This window comes from Poecilia latipinna, unplaced genomic scaffold (genome assembly GCF_001443285.1).
Source record: "Poecilia latipinna isolate Pla-1442-1.1 unplaced genomic scaffold, P_latipinna-1.0 Scaffold618, whole genome shotgun sequence".
Lineage (NCBI taxonomy): Eukaryota > Metazoa > Chordata > Actinopteri > Cyprinodontiformes > Poeciliidae > Poecilia > Poecilia latipinna.
Genome location: NW_015113234.1, coordinates 229,770 through 248,222, shown reverse-complemented (window position 1 = coordinate 248,222; position 18,453 = coordinate 229,770). Strand labels below are relative to the sequence as shown.

The 18,453-nt window shown below is 37.2% G+C and overlaps 1 protein-coding gene across 2 annotated transcripts in view; it reads left to right on the top strand.

Annotated features, from left to right (window-relative positions):
* Positions 1-18,453, top strand: part of anos1b (anosmin 1b) — a 51,545-nt gene that overhangs the window by 13,793 nt on the left and 19,299 nt on the right. For both annotated transcript variants that reach the window (XM_015043147.1, XM_015043146.1), the window contains 5 exons: positions 2,154-2,201; positions 13,772-13,834; positions 14,438-14,645; positions 15,244-15,428; positions 17,093-17,222. In XM_015043147.1, coding sequence (XP_014898633.1) covers positions 2,154-2,201; positions 13,772-13,834; positions 14,438-14,645; positions 15,244-15,428; positions 17,093-17,222 — 634 coding nt within the window. The remainder of the gene's footprint in view (positions 1-2,153; positions 2,202-13,771; positions 13,835-14,437; positions 14,646-15,243; positions 15,429-17,092; positions 17,223-18,453) is intronic.

Sequence of the window (18,453 nt, the reverse complement as noted above, 5' to 3'; positions counted from 1 at the left end):
TGGATTTTTAATGCACAAGGATTAATAGCGATTAAGATGAATATATCTTCCAAGGCATGTCAGCATGGAGTTATGCAAAAGTTTAGAACTGTATTTAAAGAAGTGAAACCTGGCACTTCAAAACCACAGCAGGCAGAGACAGAGGTCAGTTTCAAGGCGTCAGATGTAAAATCAAATTTCTTAAGTTATTTTTAATATGTACACAGCACTTTTCATAACAACTGAACATAGTTACCTTGTGGCACCATAAAATGAGACTATCTGCATGGAAAATAATATTCCTCTGCATGCTCAAAAAAGTTAGTGACATCATTTAGCCCTATGCAGATCTGCATAATATTGTGCTGGACAGTTGGGTTTGAATTGGTGCTCTGCAGTATGAAGAGCTGATAATGTTTGTAAATGGTTTAATAATCTTTTGTTGTTACACTACCACTTTGAAGTCAGAGAGAAACTCTGTTATTTTTGCCACTTTTAAATTAAAGCCAAAGGCTTAGCATGTGTAACATCCCCTATAATTGTCTCAATAACATAGCAAATACTTATAAAACCCATTAATCATCCATACCTATTTATCCTGGTGCTTATCTCCAGCGGTCATTGAGCGAGAAGTGGAGTACACCCTGGACAGGTTTCCAGTCCATCTGAGGGCAAAATAGAACAAATAACGTTGCACGCACACACTCGTATATCTAAGGACAATTTTTGGAGATGCTGGTAAACTCGACAGTCATGTTTTTGGACTGATGGAAGAAGCCAGAGTACACTTCATGGAAGAGCATGCAACTCCTTCCAGAAAGGCCTCAGGACCTTCTTGCAAAGCAAAAGTGCTACCAACTGCATCACTGTGTCACCATAATTATAATTATAAAGCCAGTAATCTTAATTTTAAATACATCTTAGAAACCTTTTGAGTCATTCTGTAATTCTCTAAATATCTGAAAACCTTGACCAAGTTAGTCACTTTAACTGAATTAAGTTTTTTAAAAAACTATGTATGTGTTGAATACTGATGGTTAAAGTCTTAATTCACCATGTTATGAAAACCCCTAACCCCTAGTGGGTTTCTTTTCACCTTAGTGCTGATCCCCTGGCAATTACCCCCTAATCACCCTAATCACATAGTGAGCACAAAGGCCAATTAAAGAGGAAAACACTGAGTAGGATCTAGGTGGGTGTATCTCTGTGTGCGGTAAAAGATTGGTTTAGTCTAAATACAGCTCACTCGGGAGAGGGTTTAAGAGTTGTTAAAGCGGCTTATCCTACACGCACGCATAGACACAATTACTAGGGACTCACAAATCTCAAGGTGCACAGACGTGACAACAGGCAGGCATACACACACCTATTCTAATAGCTGTTTTGTTGTTGCATAGCAGCAAAGTAATTTTGTTGATAAAGACAGAGCAATTCAAAGATAACAGTAGCACTTTCAACACCAATGAGTGTTTCAACAAAGGAAGTTTCCTTAAAACGTGGTTAGAAAGACCTAATGCTAAAGAATACGGTTGACTGACGTCTAATTAAATCAAAGACTATGGGTACTTTTAATTAAAATTGCGATTAATATAGTCTGTTTTGTGGGTATCTAGGCTCTTTAGTGGATTCAAGAATCTTTAACGCATTCATTCTTTGTCACTCAGTTATCAGAAATATTGCATTTTTTGACAATTGTTTGTCTAGAGTTATCAAAGTAAGGAGAATTCAGGAATTTATATTGGTCTGATGTGATGTGTGATCTTTATTTCTCTCCATGTGGCTTTTATATTACGTCTGTCACAGTGGTTAAAGTGTTCATGTTTACTGGTGCTTTTGAGTCACTTCCCACTTGACTTTCTGCACATGTACCTCATGTCTCACCATGTGACGCGGTCCAGCCACCTCAGCAGCCACAACCATAATGTGTTAGATCTTTTTTTTCCACATATAAGATAATTAGGTAAACAGCTGAAAGGTGACTATGTTGCAGGTTTTTCTCTGCTTGTGTAATTCTTTTCAACAATCTTTTATGTACAACATTTTGCTTTTGGTCTACTTACATATGAAATGGAAGTCTCTTGTGAATAGGTTACACGTAGGGAGTGTAAATCAAAGGATTTGTCTGTCTAAATGTTTTCTTTCAAGCCTTTTTTTCCCTTCTCTGTCTCTTCCAGAATATCCAAGTTCTGGATTGGTGTGAAAACCACAGACGCTGCGCTCAGGTAAATAAACTTAAGTTGCTATTTACTTTACTTACTTGGACACCTTAAACAAATACAAAGGGTGTCCAAAACGCTGGAGAAAAGCAACTGGAAAAGCTGCAGTGAAACATTATAAAGCCCCTTGAAAATACACAACAATATCTTTCAAACACTAAGCATTTTAGACTTCTAAAAACACATAAAACTAACTTTCCGTATCACTAAAAGATGATCTCTTAAAATCTCTGAATTATTACATTCTTACAAATTCACAAATAAATCTTATAAATTACAGTGTTTTTTTCTTTTGCCAAACTCAGAAAAAGTTTTGTTGAATATTTGCAAATCATTGTTTGGATTTCAGATCTTTCTTAAGTGTACAGCTAAAGTCTGTAAAGTCTTAAAGTCTGTTAATCTCAGTGAATATTGCTTCTACTTTAAAAATTATGCCTTGGTATTGTAGTTCAAACAATTAATCTTCATATATCAAGAGTTCAAGTCAAATATAGTAATTAAAAACAGTCCAACATGTTAAGAAAATTTTATTTTTAATTGAAATTTGGGATTGAGTTTTAGCTGAAACTGACTGCTCAAAACCCTTTGCATACAAATATGTTATGAATTACATTTTTATGTAGAGCAAAGTGGCCTTTTGAACTTCCTGTTGAGGTTCAGACATAATCTAAAACCTTTACCCCACATGGAAACACCTGAGTTGTATTTTACTTCTGAAAATATTTTGAAGCTTTGGTACAAATTCAGATGACAGGTCAGTGAAGAAAAGTGTACAGGCATGCACAGTGAAACCTGCTCTGCATGTATTTCAGTAGTCCGTGTACGTATTTATATTTGGGTCAGCGTGGGTTAATGTCAACATCAGCCAACCTCCACCAACAAACCGTCAGAGGATACCGCACTGAGCAAAACATCAGACTTCTACTTTTAACTACACCTACCCCCTGCTGCCTCAAACAAAAAGACAAATCAGTGCAGCTTCTTTGAGCTTAAACTAACATCTGCTCCCTAGTTTTCTTATTCTTTCAGACTCAAATCTAGCTGTTTGGACTTAAGCACAAATAAAGCCAATGTCCAACAACACTTTCCCAAACCTATCTGTCAGAGATCATGACACCGCTCGGACATGTGCGCTTTCTTATGTCTCAATTGCAGGATTGTTAATTTTTACTGTCTAACAGTCTGTTGAAAGTGGATACAGCCCAATTTATAAAAGTCATCCTGGTAGGCCAACCAAAATAAATTATAACAGGAAAGCACACATCCAAGTCCTCAACCATAATTGCTTAGATTAATCAAAAGAATGAAATGTACAACAGAGGGTGTCCAACTGTGTTTAATGCTCTCAGAGTGTATTTGCTTAACTGGGAATGTTGAAGAAGTCTGGAGAATGCTGTTTATTTTTTTTAATTATGTTCCTGGAGATGATTGTTTGAAAGAAAAAAAAAAAAGCTTTATTGTGTTTACCACTTGCTCAGGTAAATGGGCAAAAGAAAAAAGATTGTTTAGATTTTGATTATAACAACCAAAAAAATACAGTGTCCTTATTTACTTGTTTTCTTAGATGGAAGAACACAAAATCATGCATAATTGTCCAATGGGAGGAAAAGAATACTGGCAGGACAACTGTTAGTTGTGCACAAATGTAACTTTTATGAAAGAGTGTCAAAAAGAGCAACAATGCTCAAAGAATGCCTGAAGAAGCTTGCCACACACTCTAGGTTAACAATTGCAGGTGCAAGTCTCTATCTGTTTGCACATCTAGAGATTGAAATATTTGGCCCTTTTTGCACAAAACTTAAAGTTCAGCCAGACTGGATAGTGAAAAATTAGGCCTGGGCTTTGATTGAACAACTCTAACACTTGAATAGCCTTTTACCTAAACCATTGGATTCTAGCTCTAGCTGTATGTTTAAGGTTTCCGTCCTGCTGGACAGTGACCCTCTGCCTCAGTCTGAAGCTTTGTTTTTGGATCCTGCAAAAGGTTTTCTTCCACAATCTTTCTGAATTTAGCTCCATCTCATATTCTTCACATGCTTTTCTCAGCATGATCCATTGATTACATACATTCAAACAGCAAGACTTTCTAATGTCTTATGTGCGTTTATCATAAATCTCTGTATTTTGTTTTTGATTTAAGGTTTCTAACTTACAGTAAATAACATTCAATTTTATGTGTGCGTCTGAACTGCATCAGTCCAACCCAATGAAAGAGATAACAGTGTAAAACGTTGTTGTGTCTTTATAAAGCAATTTTGTAGTTGTAAGCAATCCAGACTGACAAAAGGCAACTTTATTTGAGGCTGAGTCCCCTTTCATCGTCACATAAACTCCTTTGGCCAAATACGGTGCTTAAAAGAGTTTGACATTCGAAACTTTTAACAGAACAATGCTGGGAGTCGTAAAGATCGTTTCCCCTCAGCTCCTTTTGGGTCCATATGAAAACTTGGGGCAGTTTTTTCTCACAGAGTTTGAGAACATGTAAAATATGCTGAGTGTACTCTGAGGTATTTTTAGACTTAATTTAATCTGAGTTAGATTTTGTAAGTTCTATCTATTTTTGTGGGAAGCCTAAATCCTGCAATCTTATGCTGCTGTACAGCGACATAAAAAACATGTTGAAAAGTATAAAACACCTACTGTTACAGTAATCTCAGTCTCTTTGGCATGTTGGATAGAGTTGCAAATTGATTAACTGTATCTATTTTCTTCTTTTATAGCTAAGAATTTTACCTAAGTTTTGTTTATTTTCTGAAAATCGCCATCTCAGTGGAAACAGATAGAACAGCAAACAGAAAAAGAAGAAGGAATTAACTAAATGACATGACAGATAAACATGAGTGTGAAGCTTTATATTCCATATTTTCCTTTGTTTCATCGGTTTCTCTGTATTGCAGACGCACAAACTGAGCAGATGTTGCGCTAACACATCTGGTTTGTGTCACATCATCAGTGTACTGCTTCTCTCACTCTCTCTCTCTCTGCTTCTCTCCTGGGAAAACACATGTGAGCTCACAAAAATGAAACTGCAGCTCTGTTTCAATTCTCCATCCATCCATCTCCTCTGTCTTTTATCTCTTTCTCCTTTTCACTTTACAGATCACACGCACGCCCAGAGTGGATTTAGTAATCTTTACCAGGTGTGTAAGACAGCAGGATGTACAAAGCATACAGAGCAGAAGTATTAAGTCACTGAGCATCTCTCTCATGTCATCCTCTCTTTAGCATTTCATCCTCAAAGCCCATGTAGAAATTTGCTTCAGTTTTAATCAGCATTCTTTGTTTTTAGTTTGTCTGTACAACTGAAACTGACTAAAGCTAATGTGCATCATATGGCAGCAAAACTTTGATAGAGGATCATTTTAATATCCAACTTTATTTTGGTTTTTCCCATTGTTCTATCCAATCATTACGCTCAAGTTGAAAATCCTTTCCAATTGTGCATTATCTTCCTCAGTACATAATCATTTGCATATTTATTCACAACTATGCAAAAAAATGTAACAGATTTCTGAAGGATTTTTTACATGTTTCTAAAGCCTGAAGCGTACGTTACTGTGTGCATTATGTGAGTAAATATCAGTTTAGTTTTAGAACTCAAAACTTTTAGACAAGAAGCTCCCAGTGTTGGAGTTTAAATTCCCTGTTGAGGTTGTGAATATTAAGATGCTCTTCAGAAATTAAACCACACAACAAAAATGATATGCCATCCGTACATATATTTTTAAAATGTTTTTTTTTTTTTTAATCCAAGAGAGGCAGTTCATTGCATAATCATGTTGCTAACTGAACATAGCATTTTTCTTACAAGTCAAGTCTTTTAAAACTTAAGTCCATATTCGGTCATGGTATGTGTATTGGACTATACAAAATCTTTATGTCGGCGTCTTTTAACAGCAGTACATTTGTTGTTGGTTTTTACATTTAATGTAATTACTCATCTGGATGGACATCAAGCCAAGGGCAAAAATCAATTGTATGGGAACAAATCATATGATAACACCTGTAGGCTGTCGGAGGAGTCTGTCTGACCTGAGGGGGTATTATAATGTTCAATGGATCATCTATTTCTAAACAACTTCAAAGTAATTTAAAATTTGTTCTTGTTCAAAGGTTGGTATTAGTCTATTGAAAAAAAAATAAAACAACAAAACATTGAGCATTTTCAAATGGTTGGGTTGTTCTATCCTTTATTAACTGAAAAAACCTAACCAAATCCCCAGTCAGTTAATACTCGTTACATCTTTTGATAGGCATTTTATTTCTGCAGTTGCTTTTGGGATAGTGCTGCCATGTGCTAGGCTTTCATGGAGCTTTAACTTTCTCACAGTATGGTTGTGCTTAAATACATAAATAAACAGAACAACCTTTGAGGTAAAGTTCAAGAAATTTTCACCAGATGAAGAAAATATAAACTCTATTTGAAGATAACCTAAAAACACAGACTTAAGCTTTTTCAGGTTGTATTCACTTAGCTAGTGAATACAACCTTTTAGGGATTGAACACATCTGGCGGCTGTCTTTCTTTTACCCTCTCTCCCTCCTCCCATTTTCCATGGACCTGTTTCACTGTTTGTCTTTCATCTCCCTCTCCTTTTCAACTGACACTCACTTTTCCATCCACTCCAAACCCACCATTTCGCTCCCCCTACTCCCATTTCCTTTCCTCCCTGTTTCAGATTGTGGCTGTCATCCCTCTATTGTGGCAGGTGAAGCCATAAAATAGCAGGAGACATGAGAGGAGGGCCGAGTGCCATGGTGTGATTAATTATAACAGAGATATGCAAGGAGCTCCTGTGCAAATTGTACACACATAGCGGCTCGGATAGTCATTAATCTAGGTCCTGTTGTTTTATGTCTTGCTGTGTTAAACAGTAACATTGTCAACCTTTGACCTTAACTGTGTCTACCGAACTCGCTTTCACACACATAACTCATTGTGTCGCATTCAGGTTCAACACTGACTGCTTGTCTCTCAGCACCTCTTCCACAATTGCAGTGTGTTTGATTTTTAATGATTTATTACATACAAGTGATATTTAAGTGTATAAGGTTTGCACCTCCTTGAAACCACAAATATTTTCAGGTCACCTCACCTTCAACTTCTCACCTCTTCTGTTTTACAAGTTTTCTTTAGTTTCATCACTGTTTTTTTATTTTATTTTAAAAGAAAAATCAAACCAGATATTTTTTCTGGGATATTTTAGAATCGGAGACTGTGGCATAACTCTCATGCTGCATTCAAACCAAACATGATTTGGATGTCTGGGGTGTCTGGTTTACATAAAGGTTTTATGTGGACGCGCGTCTAGGGTGCGTAATAAAAACACGAGGCATATTTCGTGCGTCTAGAGCTGCACGTTGGAAGTGTTTTGAGTGTTTGACACTCATCAAGTGCATTCAACACTGCCGACACATCAGAATTTTTCCATCTGGATGCAGAGCGTCATTCAATCAGAGAGACTCCGCTTCATGACATAGATGGCTGAAGTTGGTGTCCTGCCAGAAGAGGTAGGAACTGATGCAGATTAACAGGTCCTCAAATTTGGCTCTGGCTGAAAACGACCCTCGTGAGCATGCAGCTAGGTTGTGAAGGTCAGTAAATAACTGAAAGCCAGTTATATACTCTCAATATTTCATCTGGCATTGTACGAAGAGAACAGGAGAGGCGAAATAAGCCAAAAATCAAGAGGCTCCTCCCTCCGGGTGTCATTTGATGGGCCTGTAGAGCAAAATTTCAAGCGTCTGACTTGAGGCCTTGGACGCGGTTTTGATGCTCAGAATATGTTTGGTCTGATCACAGCATCATCCATTCATTTGGTCTGTACACGTATGTCCTACAACCACGGGAGCTGGTGTCCATCTCCAGAGGTCAAGAGGTGTTGAGCTTTAGTTTTCTTTTGGATATACTCTTTAAGCCTTGTCAAATTCTTTTCAGTTCTCTGTAAATGGACTGAACTTATGTAGCACTTTTTCCCCAATCATTTTGACCACTCAAAGCGCTTTACACTAGAGCAGGGGTGTCCAAAGTCGGTCCTCAAGGGCCAGCATCCTGCATGTTTTAGTTCTCTCCCTAGAGGTTGTAACAACCTCCTCATCAAGTCAATGTTCTGCTTAGGCCTCTAACGAGTCATCATTTAATGCAGGTGTATAAAACCAGGGAGAGAACTAAAACATGCAGTATGCCAGTGCTCGAGGACCGACTTCGGACACCCCTGCACTAGAGTCACATTCACCCATTTGCACTCACAAATTCATACACTGATATGCAGGGTTAAGTGCCTTGCCTAAGGGCACATTGACATGAGGAAGCTGGAATTGAACCTACAACCTTCCAATCACAAGACAACTATGCTTCCCACAGAGCCCCAGTCACCCCCCAGATTGGGGCTGCTAATTAGTGCCAACAAGGGGTTTGTTCATGTAGTTTCTTAGTTTGTTATTTGTACACTTTGATTTATTTTCTTAGTTTCCTGTCAGGCTTTCTCAGTTAATTTGAAGATCCTTTGAGATTTTGTTCAGCTTCTCCTGTGCAAATTAGCCTCCTTCTCTCAGTTTCCCTGCCTGCATTCGGCCTCGGCTGTTACTCATCTGCCTCTAATTAGTTCACCTGCTTCTTTGTCTTTCTCCACCCTGCTTCTGGATTTAAGCACCTGGAATTTATTATTGTTACTGGATCCTTCTGTTACTTTGCTGCTTTGCCTGATATTCTATCAGTTTGCTTCCACATTCCATTCCCAGCCATACCTGCATTTGCTCCTGCAAATGATTTATTTTTATTGCATTTCTCAGTTTTTGTTTTCACCAAATTTTTTGCCCTGCATTTGAATCATTTAACTCACACAACATAACAGGTTCTGGTTTATGATCCTCTGGTAATATTTGTTTTAGTTTAGTTACAAAAAAGACATGGATTATTGACATAAGAGAAACATGCAAGTTGATCTTAAATGCACCAACTAAATACATTTTTTAAATTATTGTCCATCCATCATAAAATTGGAAGGAAAATGTTAACATTCGAGTTCTGAAAAATGCATCTCTCACCTTGAGAGGCATCTTACACTTCTTTTCTTTTTCAAGAAGGAACATGACTCTCACTTGTATTAAGCTCATCTGCTTCACCAAAACAAGTAAGTGTGCTACGAACTTGTTTGGTTGTCAGTCTGAGGTTAATTTTGTACAACTTTTGGCCCAACATTTCTTAAACTGTCCTTGACTTTGGGGTCTGCCAGATCCCATCTCTGCAGAATTGTGCTTCGTGGTGCAGGGTCATGCCAACAACTAAATAAAAAAAATATTTAACTTTATTAAATCTGTGAAAAGATTTGTGTAGGGATATATTGTAATCTACCTTAAACATTACATTTCAACTGATGTGACTGAACTTGGAAAAAGACGAAACATGACTGAACTGTCTCTTTGCATTGTCTTAAAAAATAAACAAATGTCTTTTTAACCTGAATTGTTTGTGCTGTATCTGTCAGACTGCAGCAAGGGTTGAAAAATAGCATCGGTGCCTTTTCTTTTTCTGGGAATATGAGAATTGTGCAATGTATGATACTGGTGGATTAAGTTTCTGTTGTGAAATACTGTTTTGATCTTCTGTGAAGTCAACCAAGTCTAAAGCGACTTTTCCCCAGGGAGCCATGAAATGTATCATATTGCTTGGTTTAGACAGCTGAGAGAGAAAAAAGAGCACATGATGGATACTGAGTCAGTTTATTGTAACTGCGCTATTGATTATTTCCTGATCAGATCTTTTTGTTCTGTATTGTGTTGAGTTTTTTTGTGCTTGGCTCTGTCAGAAAAGCATCTCCGTGACCAAAGCTGAGGTCAGAGGGGAGAAAAAGAGGATAAAAAACCAAAAGAAATAAATGGATAGAAATTCATACCACACACATTAATGTATGCAAATACAACAAGTTGTGCTAAATGTAAATGCTGGTGTGTAGATTCTAAATAAAAGTTGCAATTTAAATGTAAAAATAGTCATGAAAACACAATGAGATAATGTTCTACCTGGTACTCGTCAGTTTTCTTTTTGTATTTTGCTTAATGATTGATAGCAGTAAGCTTTGACATCCATTACACTCCAAACATCCATTTCTTGTTCCTGTATATTTTTTGCCTTCGTTAGTTTGGATCAACAGTTCTCAAGATTCTCTACATGTCTTTTAAACGTGTCGTAAACTGAAGAGACAAACCAGTGTTTTAACATTTAACGGATAACTTTACAAAGAGCAACCTTTTAAAACTGTTAACATTATAGAATTAGAACTTTTTGTTCCCGTTTGCTTTTAACAAATATGTAGAAAAAGTATTATCTTTCTTTTTAGTTATAGAGTGATCCATCTATCAGGACTTTGCTGGATTGTTAACTGTTTATGTGCTGTAGATAGTTTTTTCTTACTTAAATTTTTAGCTGCTATCCATGACTGCCTCCTGTCGGGTGACTTCACCTGTGGCACAGAGATGAATTGTGGAGTAAAACTGATTGATTTCCTCCACTGCCCAGTGTGACAGTCTCTGTAGAGTGTCATAGAGGTTATGAGATAGTCAGCAACCCAGGAGTCAGCAGACCTGCTGACAAAACTCCTGAATAACGTCTCATACAGCAGGCAAGGTTGGGTGGTGTAGAAGGTAGAAAAATGAAAGGACATGGTCCTCACATTACCACATCTGTTATCCAGGTGAGACTGGAAACAATGCAGCATAATCCATGCGAGAAACATCTACCCCCAAAGGGGATGGCAGCTAAACTTTAGAGGTCAGGAGCAGCCATCACTTGCAACCTTAGGTAGGCCAGAACTAGTCAGTACAAAACTGACTTATATTATACAGTAATATGAGTTGAATGCAAAGTTTCTGAGCCTTGATTGATTTATTAAGTATTCAAAGTAACCTAAGTTTATTTAATTTTGTGAAGATAGACTTAAGGTCTTAATAGAATCAGAATGTAATTTCTATATATCCAGACTCCACATTTTCTGATAGCTTTAGAGAAAGATTAATTGAGTTAGATATGTAATAATATATTTTACACTTCATCTTTTGTGTAAAATGGCTTCCAATATATGTATGCCCCTTGAACTTCTTCAAATATCATGTTACAACCAAAACATAGAACATATTTTAATATCAAAAGTATTTCAGGGAACATTTCTGTGACGGTGTGTTATGGCCATTGTAAACAGAAAATAAGTAAATAAATCACCCTAAGCACATTTCTGCCAAAAAAAAAAAAGAACTACTCTTAAATTTCCCAGAAAAAAAATCTTGGAATTTTCTTAGTTTTTTCTGAGATTAATCTAAAAATTTCTGAGTTTTTGTGTCAGAAAAATGGACAGGGTTTACAACTGCATAAATACCAAGACAACAGAAAGGGAATGGTGAGATCAATGCATGTAGGTGAAACATAATTATAAACTATGAATTTCTTATTTCTGCAGCATTCATGCTGAACCTCTTGTTGGTATTTCCTACAAATACAGTAGATGCTGCATTTGTTAAACCCCCTGACCATCAAACTCTATGGTGAGGTGTTGAAGGGGTACCCTAATTTTTCAAAATGGTAAAAACCAAGCACATATGTCTTCAATGACTTTGCTTAGAAGATCATGTGAGAACCTTTGATCCTCATGATTTCATTCTGAATATCTACCATCGCAAGAGTCTGGATGAGACCATTTTAAGCAGCCCTGTCTTGATGAGTTTGTTAAACACTTCTATCAAAGAGTTTACCCACATAGATTAACAAAGAGGAAGTTTTTCTATCATTTGTTAAATCATGTTTCTTCTTCTGGAGTCGGTGGGAGGGAATGGACTGGAAAGATGATTGAAGCCAGGCGCAGCAGGAAGCTGAGGGAGACAGACAGGCATGGAGAGAAAGGAGGCGGGGGAGGAAAGGTTCAGGGTGAAACCACAGTTTTTATATGCTGTCTGGTTTTAATTTGGTGAGAGACATCACTCACCAGTTCACTGAGGTGGCAAACCAGATGAGTATGCTTTGGGAGTGTGTTCTGCTGGCTTATACTATAAGATCTGCTGCTGGAAATCTTCTAACTCCATGACACTTTATTCATTCTCATCATTAGACCCTTTCTTCTCTTTATTCCTTGATTCTTTTGCTGTTTTGGATAAATTGTTCTGGGAAGTGCTTGAGTTCGTTTTCCGGAACAGAACTGAACAGTTGTTAATTTATACATTTTTTTATTTTTGCCAATTTGATGAGTCAGCTGGAATCAATCTTGGTTGTGCTTTGCAAAAGTGTTCATACTCTTTGAACTTTTTCAGATTTTCTTTCATAACAACCACAAACTTAAATGGTTTTTACTGGGATTTTAGACAATTAAATATCTGGAATGTTTGGAATGGATGCTTGTTCCGCCTCCTTTAATCCATACCTAAACAGAATCAAGTGCAACCAATAGGCTCCTAAAGCCACATAATTACTGAATAGACTTCACTTGTTTTTGGCACAAGGACACAAAACTAAACTTTCTGCATTTGGACATTTCCTCTACATAAACATAGTGCAAATTAAACAATGGAAGCAGTCATTTAAAATCAGTCAAAGGGAAAAACTTTGATTCATTGCCCTTTCGCCTACATTTTAAAACTATATGTATTACCTCTTTAGATTTTTTTCAACATATAATCGTAAAGTGATTACATGTAATAAATACACAGATTTTGAGGTTCATAAAGTAAAGACAATAGAATATTTAACACATTTGTTTTGTAGTAATACGTTGAAACATTGATAGATTAATAAGTAAAAAAAGAAATATGCATGTCATTAATTTGGATTCACTTATTATCTGCTTATATTACTTTATTCTTTAAGATAATCCAATCAAATCTCCATTGGATCTATAACTTTCCACTTTTATAAGTTTCAGAACAATGAAATCTAATTAATTTCAGAAATCTGTGTTTGTTCAATTTACTTGTGTACAGGAGAACCAGCGCTACAATAGTTTTATTTTGACAAAAGCTTTGGTGCTGCATTCTCCACTTCAGGCATAACAAACATGTGAAAGAAGATGTTCTGATTAGATCTGACTAAAATCTTACTTTTTGGACCAAAACAGTAAGTTATGTTTGGCAGAAACCTAACACTGTAAACACACCATGTTGGCTGTGGATAAGGTGTTGCAGCATCATGCTGTATGGATGATTTTCTTCAAAAGAATAACTGTTCAGAGTTGATGAGAGGATGGAGCTAAATACAGAACAATTTTGAAAGACCGTCTATTACAGGTGGTAAGCAGCTTCAAGACAACAAACCTAAATATACAGCCAGGCCTTTAATGGATTCGTTTACATCAAAACATATGCTTAGTTTTTAAAAAATCGATGTGTGCCACACTTTCCAGATTTTTAATGATAAAAATCTGAAAGTTCTGTTTCTCATTCTTCCACTTCACAATTATACACTTCTTTTGTTAGTTTGTTACAAAAGGATCAAAGTAAGTAAAATATTAATGTATGGTTACTATTTGACAAAATATGAAAAGTTCAAGTTGTGTAAAACTTTCTTGTCCCATACTGTTTTTTGTTTTTATTTACAGTGCCTTCAGCCATGCAAAGAATTATGGGAAACCAGGAAGGCGATCTCTCCAAAGTCATGTGAGGTAATTCACTGCAACTTTGGTGGCATTGTCTCTCTTGCAAAAAAAAAAAAAAAAAAAAGAAACATGCATCTCTTGGCAAACTGAGGATGGTTTTATAGTGGGAACCGTATAAACTTCCTTGTGTGTTTGTGTCGCAAATCTAAAGAGCTTCTCCAAACATACAGAAGAGTGTGTAACTGCTTCCCCAGTATTTTGCATGTGTGTGTGTGGCCCTAAATGATTATTTGTAGAGCCAGTTGCTGCGGTTTTCTGATAGATTAGTTTTTCATCACAATAGCTGAAGCGTGTTACTGACTGGCTGGCTGGTTAGGACCACAGGGTAATTCAGAGCCATTAGGTAAAGCTTGTGTTTACATCTGGCTAAACTGCAGCCATGTGAGCAGACACGGAGAAACACACACAAATATACATACACTCACACTTTTGCTTTTAAAGGAGAAATGTGAGCGATAAATTTCAGAATCATAGCATGAAAAACATTTACCTTGCCTGTGTAATATTTTGTGTCTGTATTCTGAGATACTGCATATCCTAACCACAGTGTGTGTGAACTTTGGTCATAATAATAACCATAATACCTCCTGGGTTGCATCTTTCTTTCAGAAACAGACAGAGTGTGTGACAAGCAGAGAGTTTCTGGCATCTTTGAGGTCGTCCCGGCAGGGAGACTGCCCCCCGCCTCAGCGAGCCACAGGATTCGCTGCCGCTTGTGTCGAGAGCTGCTCATTAGACCACGACTGTCCGTCCTCCAGAAAGTGCTGCTTTAATGGCTGCGGACACACTTGTCAAGCTCCTGCCAATTTATACAAAGGTAAATACAAATCCTTCCAGTTCCCCGAAGAACTTTGGGGTATTTATTTTAGCATTTATAGCTATTTCTCCATCTTTTGAAATTTATTCTTATCACTGTTGTTTTTCTTATTTTTCTCTTTTTTATTTAATCAATCTTTATCTGACTGGGAAGAAAAAGCCTGTTCAAAGTACAGCTGATTTCCATCCAAATACCCAAATATTTTTAGGATGAGACTCAGATGATCCCACAGAGGCAGAGCTGCCTGAGGTGTGGTTAGAGTTTGACTGTTGCAACAATAGAAAAAAAAACTACTTGAATAACATCTCTATTTCTAAATTTACAGCTATAGAAAAGTGTTGCTTGTGGAGTGTTTCTGAAATAATGTTTATGTAGTTGAATTGCATAATACATTATAATTGCATATTACGTGTCTCAACATTTGTTCACATTCAACAGGACATTACGAAATCCTTTTGTTTTTGTCATATTTAAAGATATAGCTTGACAAAAACCAAAACTACTTTTTTTTCCACTGGTGTTTTAACTGTTTTGACTAAAATAAAATAAGGGTTAGCAAACTCTTTAAATATTGTCTTTATCCTATCTTTTGTTGCAGGTGTTCCCTTGAAACCTCGCAGGGAGATGAGCTTTGTGGAAAATCCGGAGGGTCATGTGAAGGTGGCGTGGGTCTCAAAGTTCAATGTCAGCATGGAGCCTGTTATTTACATGCTTCAGTCCCGCTGGAACATCGGCATTCACCCCAGTGAGGACCACGCCTCTCCGTGGGCTACTGTTGTCATGGTGAGTAACGAACAAAGCAGCTTAGTACTACATCTCTATTAAAGCCGTGATTTGGTGAAATGATGCTGCAGAGAAAAGAAGAAGTAGAGAAGTGATGAATGGTGCATAATTTGTGCTTTAGAGACATAAATATTTGTTATGTAACAAAAATGTCTCTAATTAATGAGTGTCTTTGGTGGGGAGTTTAATAATATAAGTGAGCTGTCTGCCACAAAAATGTGTCTACCAGAACTCATTCTCAACATAAAAAATGGTTCCTGTGCCTTTAACTGTGGAGCAACACACCACAGCATTTCTAACATATCTTTACCTCATAACTCTCAATTTGCCTTAAATGATGAAACATCCCAGCTATGGAGATGGATGCTAGACTCTGTTTCCACCTCATCAGTCTGATGCCTTGCTGTCTAAACCTCTCTGCCCCAGCCAGTTTCTCCCACTCTGCCAGGGTAAACCCGTGTGTGTGTGTGTGTATATTTGTGTCCATGGCTGTGTGTGTGAACTGCACATTCGTGTGTGTGTCTGTGTGAGGTTAGGTAAATAAGCAGAACTTAAAAGGGAACCACAGGCAGCCGCAGTCTTTCCACCGCCTGATTCTGAATGACTGAATGCTCATTATGGACTTAAATAGATGACAGCGCGTGTCAGTGTGTGTGTGCGATGGAGTGTGGATGAGCAGCTTTTAACTGTCATTACATTCAAACTGTCAGAAAGACAGAACATGTGAGTCTGGGGTAGTTTTTACCATACTCTGACCAGATGGTTTAATTTATATTTTAAGATATTCTGGCTGCATTTATCTAAATTTTTTCCCCAGTTTATTATATTTCTGCCAGTGCAGGACAACTTAATTCACTCTGTACACGAGCCATAGAGTAAAACTTGCAGTAATGAATTTTATGTTTCATTGCAAGGAAACTGTATTTAGAAACGTATTGACCTGGGCAACACAATTGCTGAATTTTAGTTAAGGTCTTTTTTTTTTTTTCTGAAATAAAATTATTAGGGGAAAATAGCTTTCCTTTGGTTTGAATTTATTTTAATGGGTTGTCAGTGAAAGTGCTGGAGTGGTTCACTTCAGAGGTTAACAGTTTTGTTGGTGCCCTGCCCTCAGTTATTGCTACACACTGTTGGTCAGCTGGCTGAAAAAAATGCTCATGTACCTTAATGCTTACAAGATTGACCAGTTTGGGTCAGAAGACCATAGTAAACCTGTCTACATTAAAAATAAATATGATCAGTTTTCCAAATAGTCATGTGTTATTAATATTTAACTATCTAAATTAATATGTAATGGCCATTCATTTGTGCTCTATAACCTGGTTATCATTAAAAAGGTCCAACCAGCAGAGGGACAGTAATGCATGCAGCATTTTATATTGATTCTTTGAGGTCAAAATGACTCTCCTAATCAGTTCTAGGTATGCATGGTCCTAACTTCTATATTTTATGTTACAGATGCAAAATAATTGAAGAGGAAATAATGAAAAATATTCAGAGTCAAATTGTCTCCTGTTAAAACCTTAGCACACCTTTATACAGCAGCTAGCCCATGCCTACTACTATGTAATAACAATAACAGATGTGATAAATAATCCGAAAAGTCAAATTGTTGCTCTAAACTGCATTTTCTGAGCAGTTTTCTTCATGTGATGTGATTTCAGACCCTGTCTGAGGATGTCATTTTATCCGATCTGAGGCCTCAGCGTTGGTATCAGTTCAGGGTTGCAGCCATCAACAGCCACGGCAGCAGAGGCTTCACCACACCCAGCAAGCACTACATCTCCAGTAAAGGTAATAAAACAAACTCAAAACATAGTTGTTCCCTTTTGAGAGCTATTGCATGTGTCCCACTCACAGTGATGAATCCTGAAGGTTTTCCTTCTCCTGCCAGTAAATTTCGATATCCTGTCACGAGATGCAGAATGCGGACACTTGTGTTCAATTTGTGTCACTTTATGAGAGAGATTAAATCTCCCTTTGGAGCTGTAGGAAACTCAGTAACACTTCCACTCCCCTCCTTTTCTGCTCTTTTCTCATTTTCACTCACAGTTAATGCGTAAGGTATTCGCTGTAGAATACCATCAAACAGTCTATAAAACATGGGCAGAAAGCTGAACATGCATACATCTTCATGTGTGGCTGTTTGCACATGTTAAAAAAGTCACACACTGATGTCCTCCTTCAGTTGGTTCATTTCCAGAGAGAAATCTCTGGTTTGGGTCAGAGAGATGAGCTGAACACACACACATTGTAGGAGGTCATTCATCTAATGCTCAGCTGTCTTAAATCATACTGGTGTCAGGCCAGGATTGGCTCATGGTTTGAATCCCCTGCCAGCACTAAATAGAGCATGTTTAAAACAAAATACTGGATATCATGTTGGAAATAACTCATCAAACCGGTTCCTTATCAGTTAAGATATAATAAGAAATTATGCAGAGGTGTTTGCGAGCACTGAGGAGAAATTTCCCGTGCTCCATTCAACTTGAGGCTAATCTTTGTTCCTCGAAAAAAGAGAAACTTCCCAATAGCATACCACTCAGCTTGCTTTACTTAAAGGGCTGTAATGTGCATTGCTTAGATATGTGAGGTCATCTCCTCTGTGAGTCGTAAGACTTTTACATAGGTGTTCTCAATGTATAATATCATTTAACGCCAATGGCAAACTCACTGGAGTTCGCATTTGTTTTTAATAGAGTTTTATGCATGAAACCTTTGGGATGGAAAATTTTCAGAGGCTGACTTACCTTTGCAGGAGATGAGTATGAGCATTTAAGCCTCATATATTATAAAGGCACTATGCAGTAATATGCTTTTTCAGTAGTAAATATACATTAACCACAAAAAGACCTTAATGAGGTATGGATTTCACAGCAGGACTTTCCAAAATAGAAAGTTAAGAAAAACAGCCCAAGCAGAATAAAAGCTGATTGTCATTTGTGTGTAATTGGTTGATGACATCACAACAGGCAAAAGATGATTTGCACTGATAAATTTAATTCAGTTAAGTTTATTTATATAG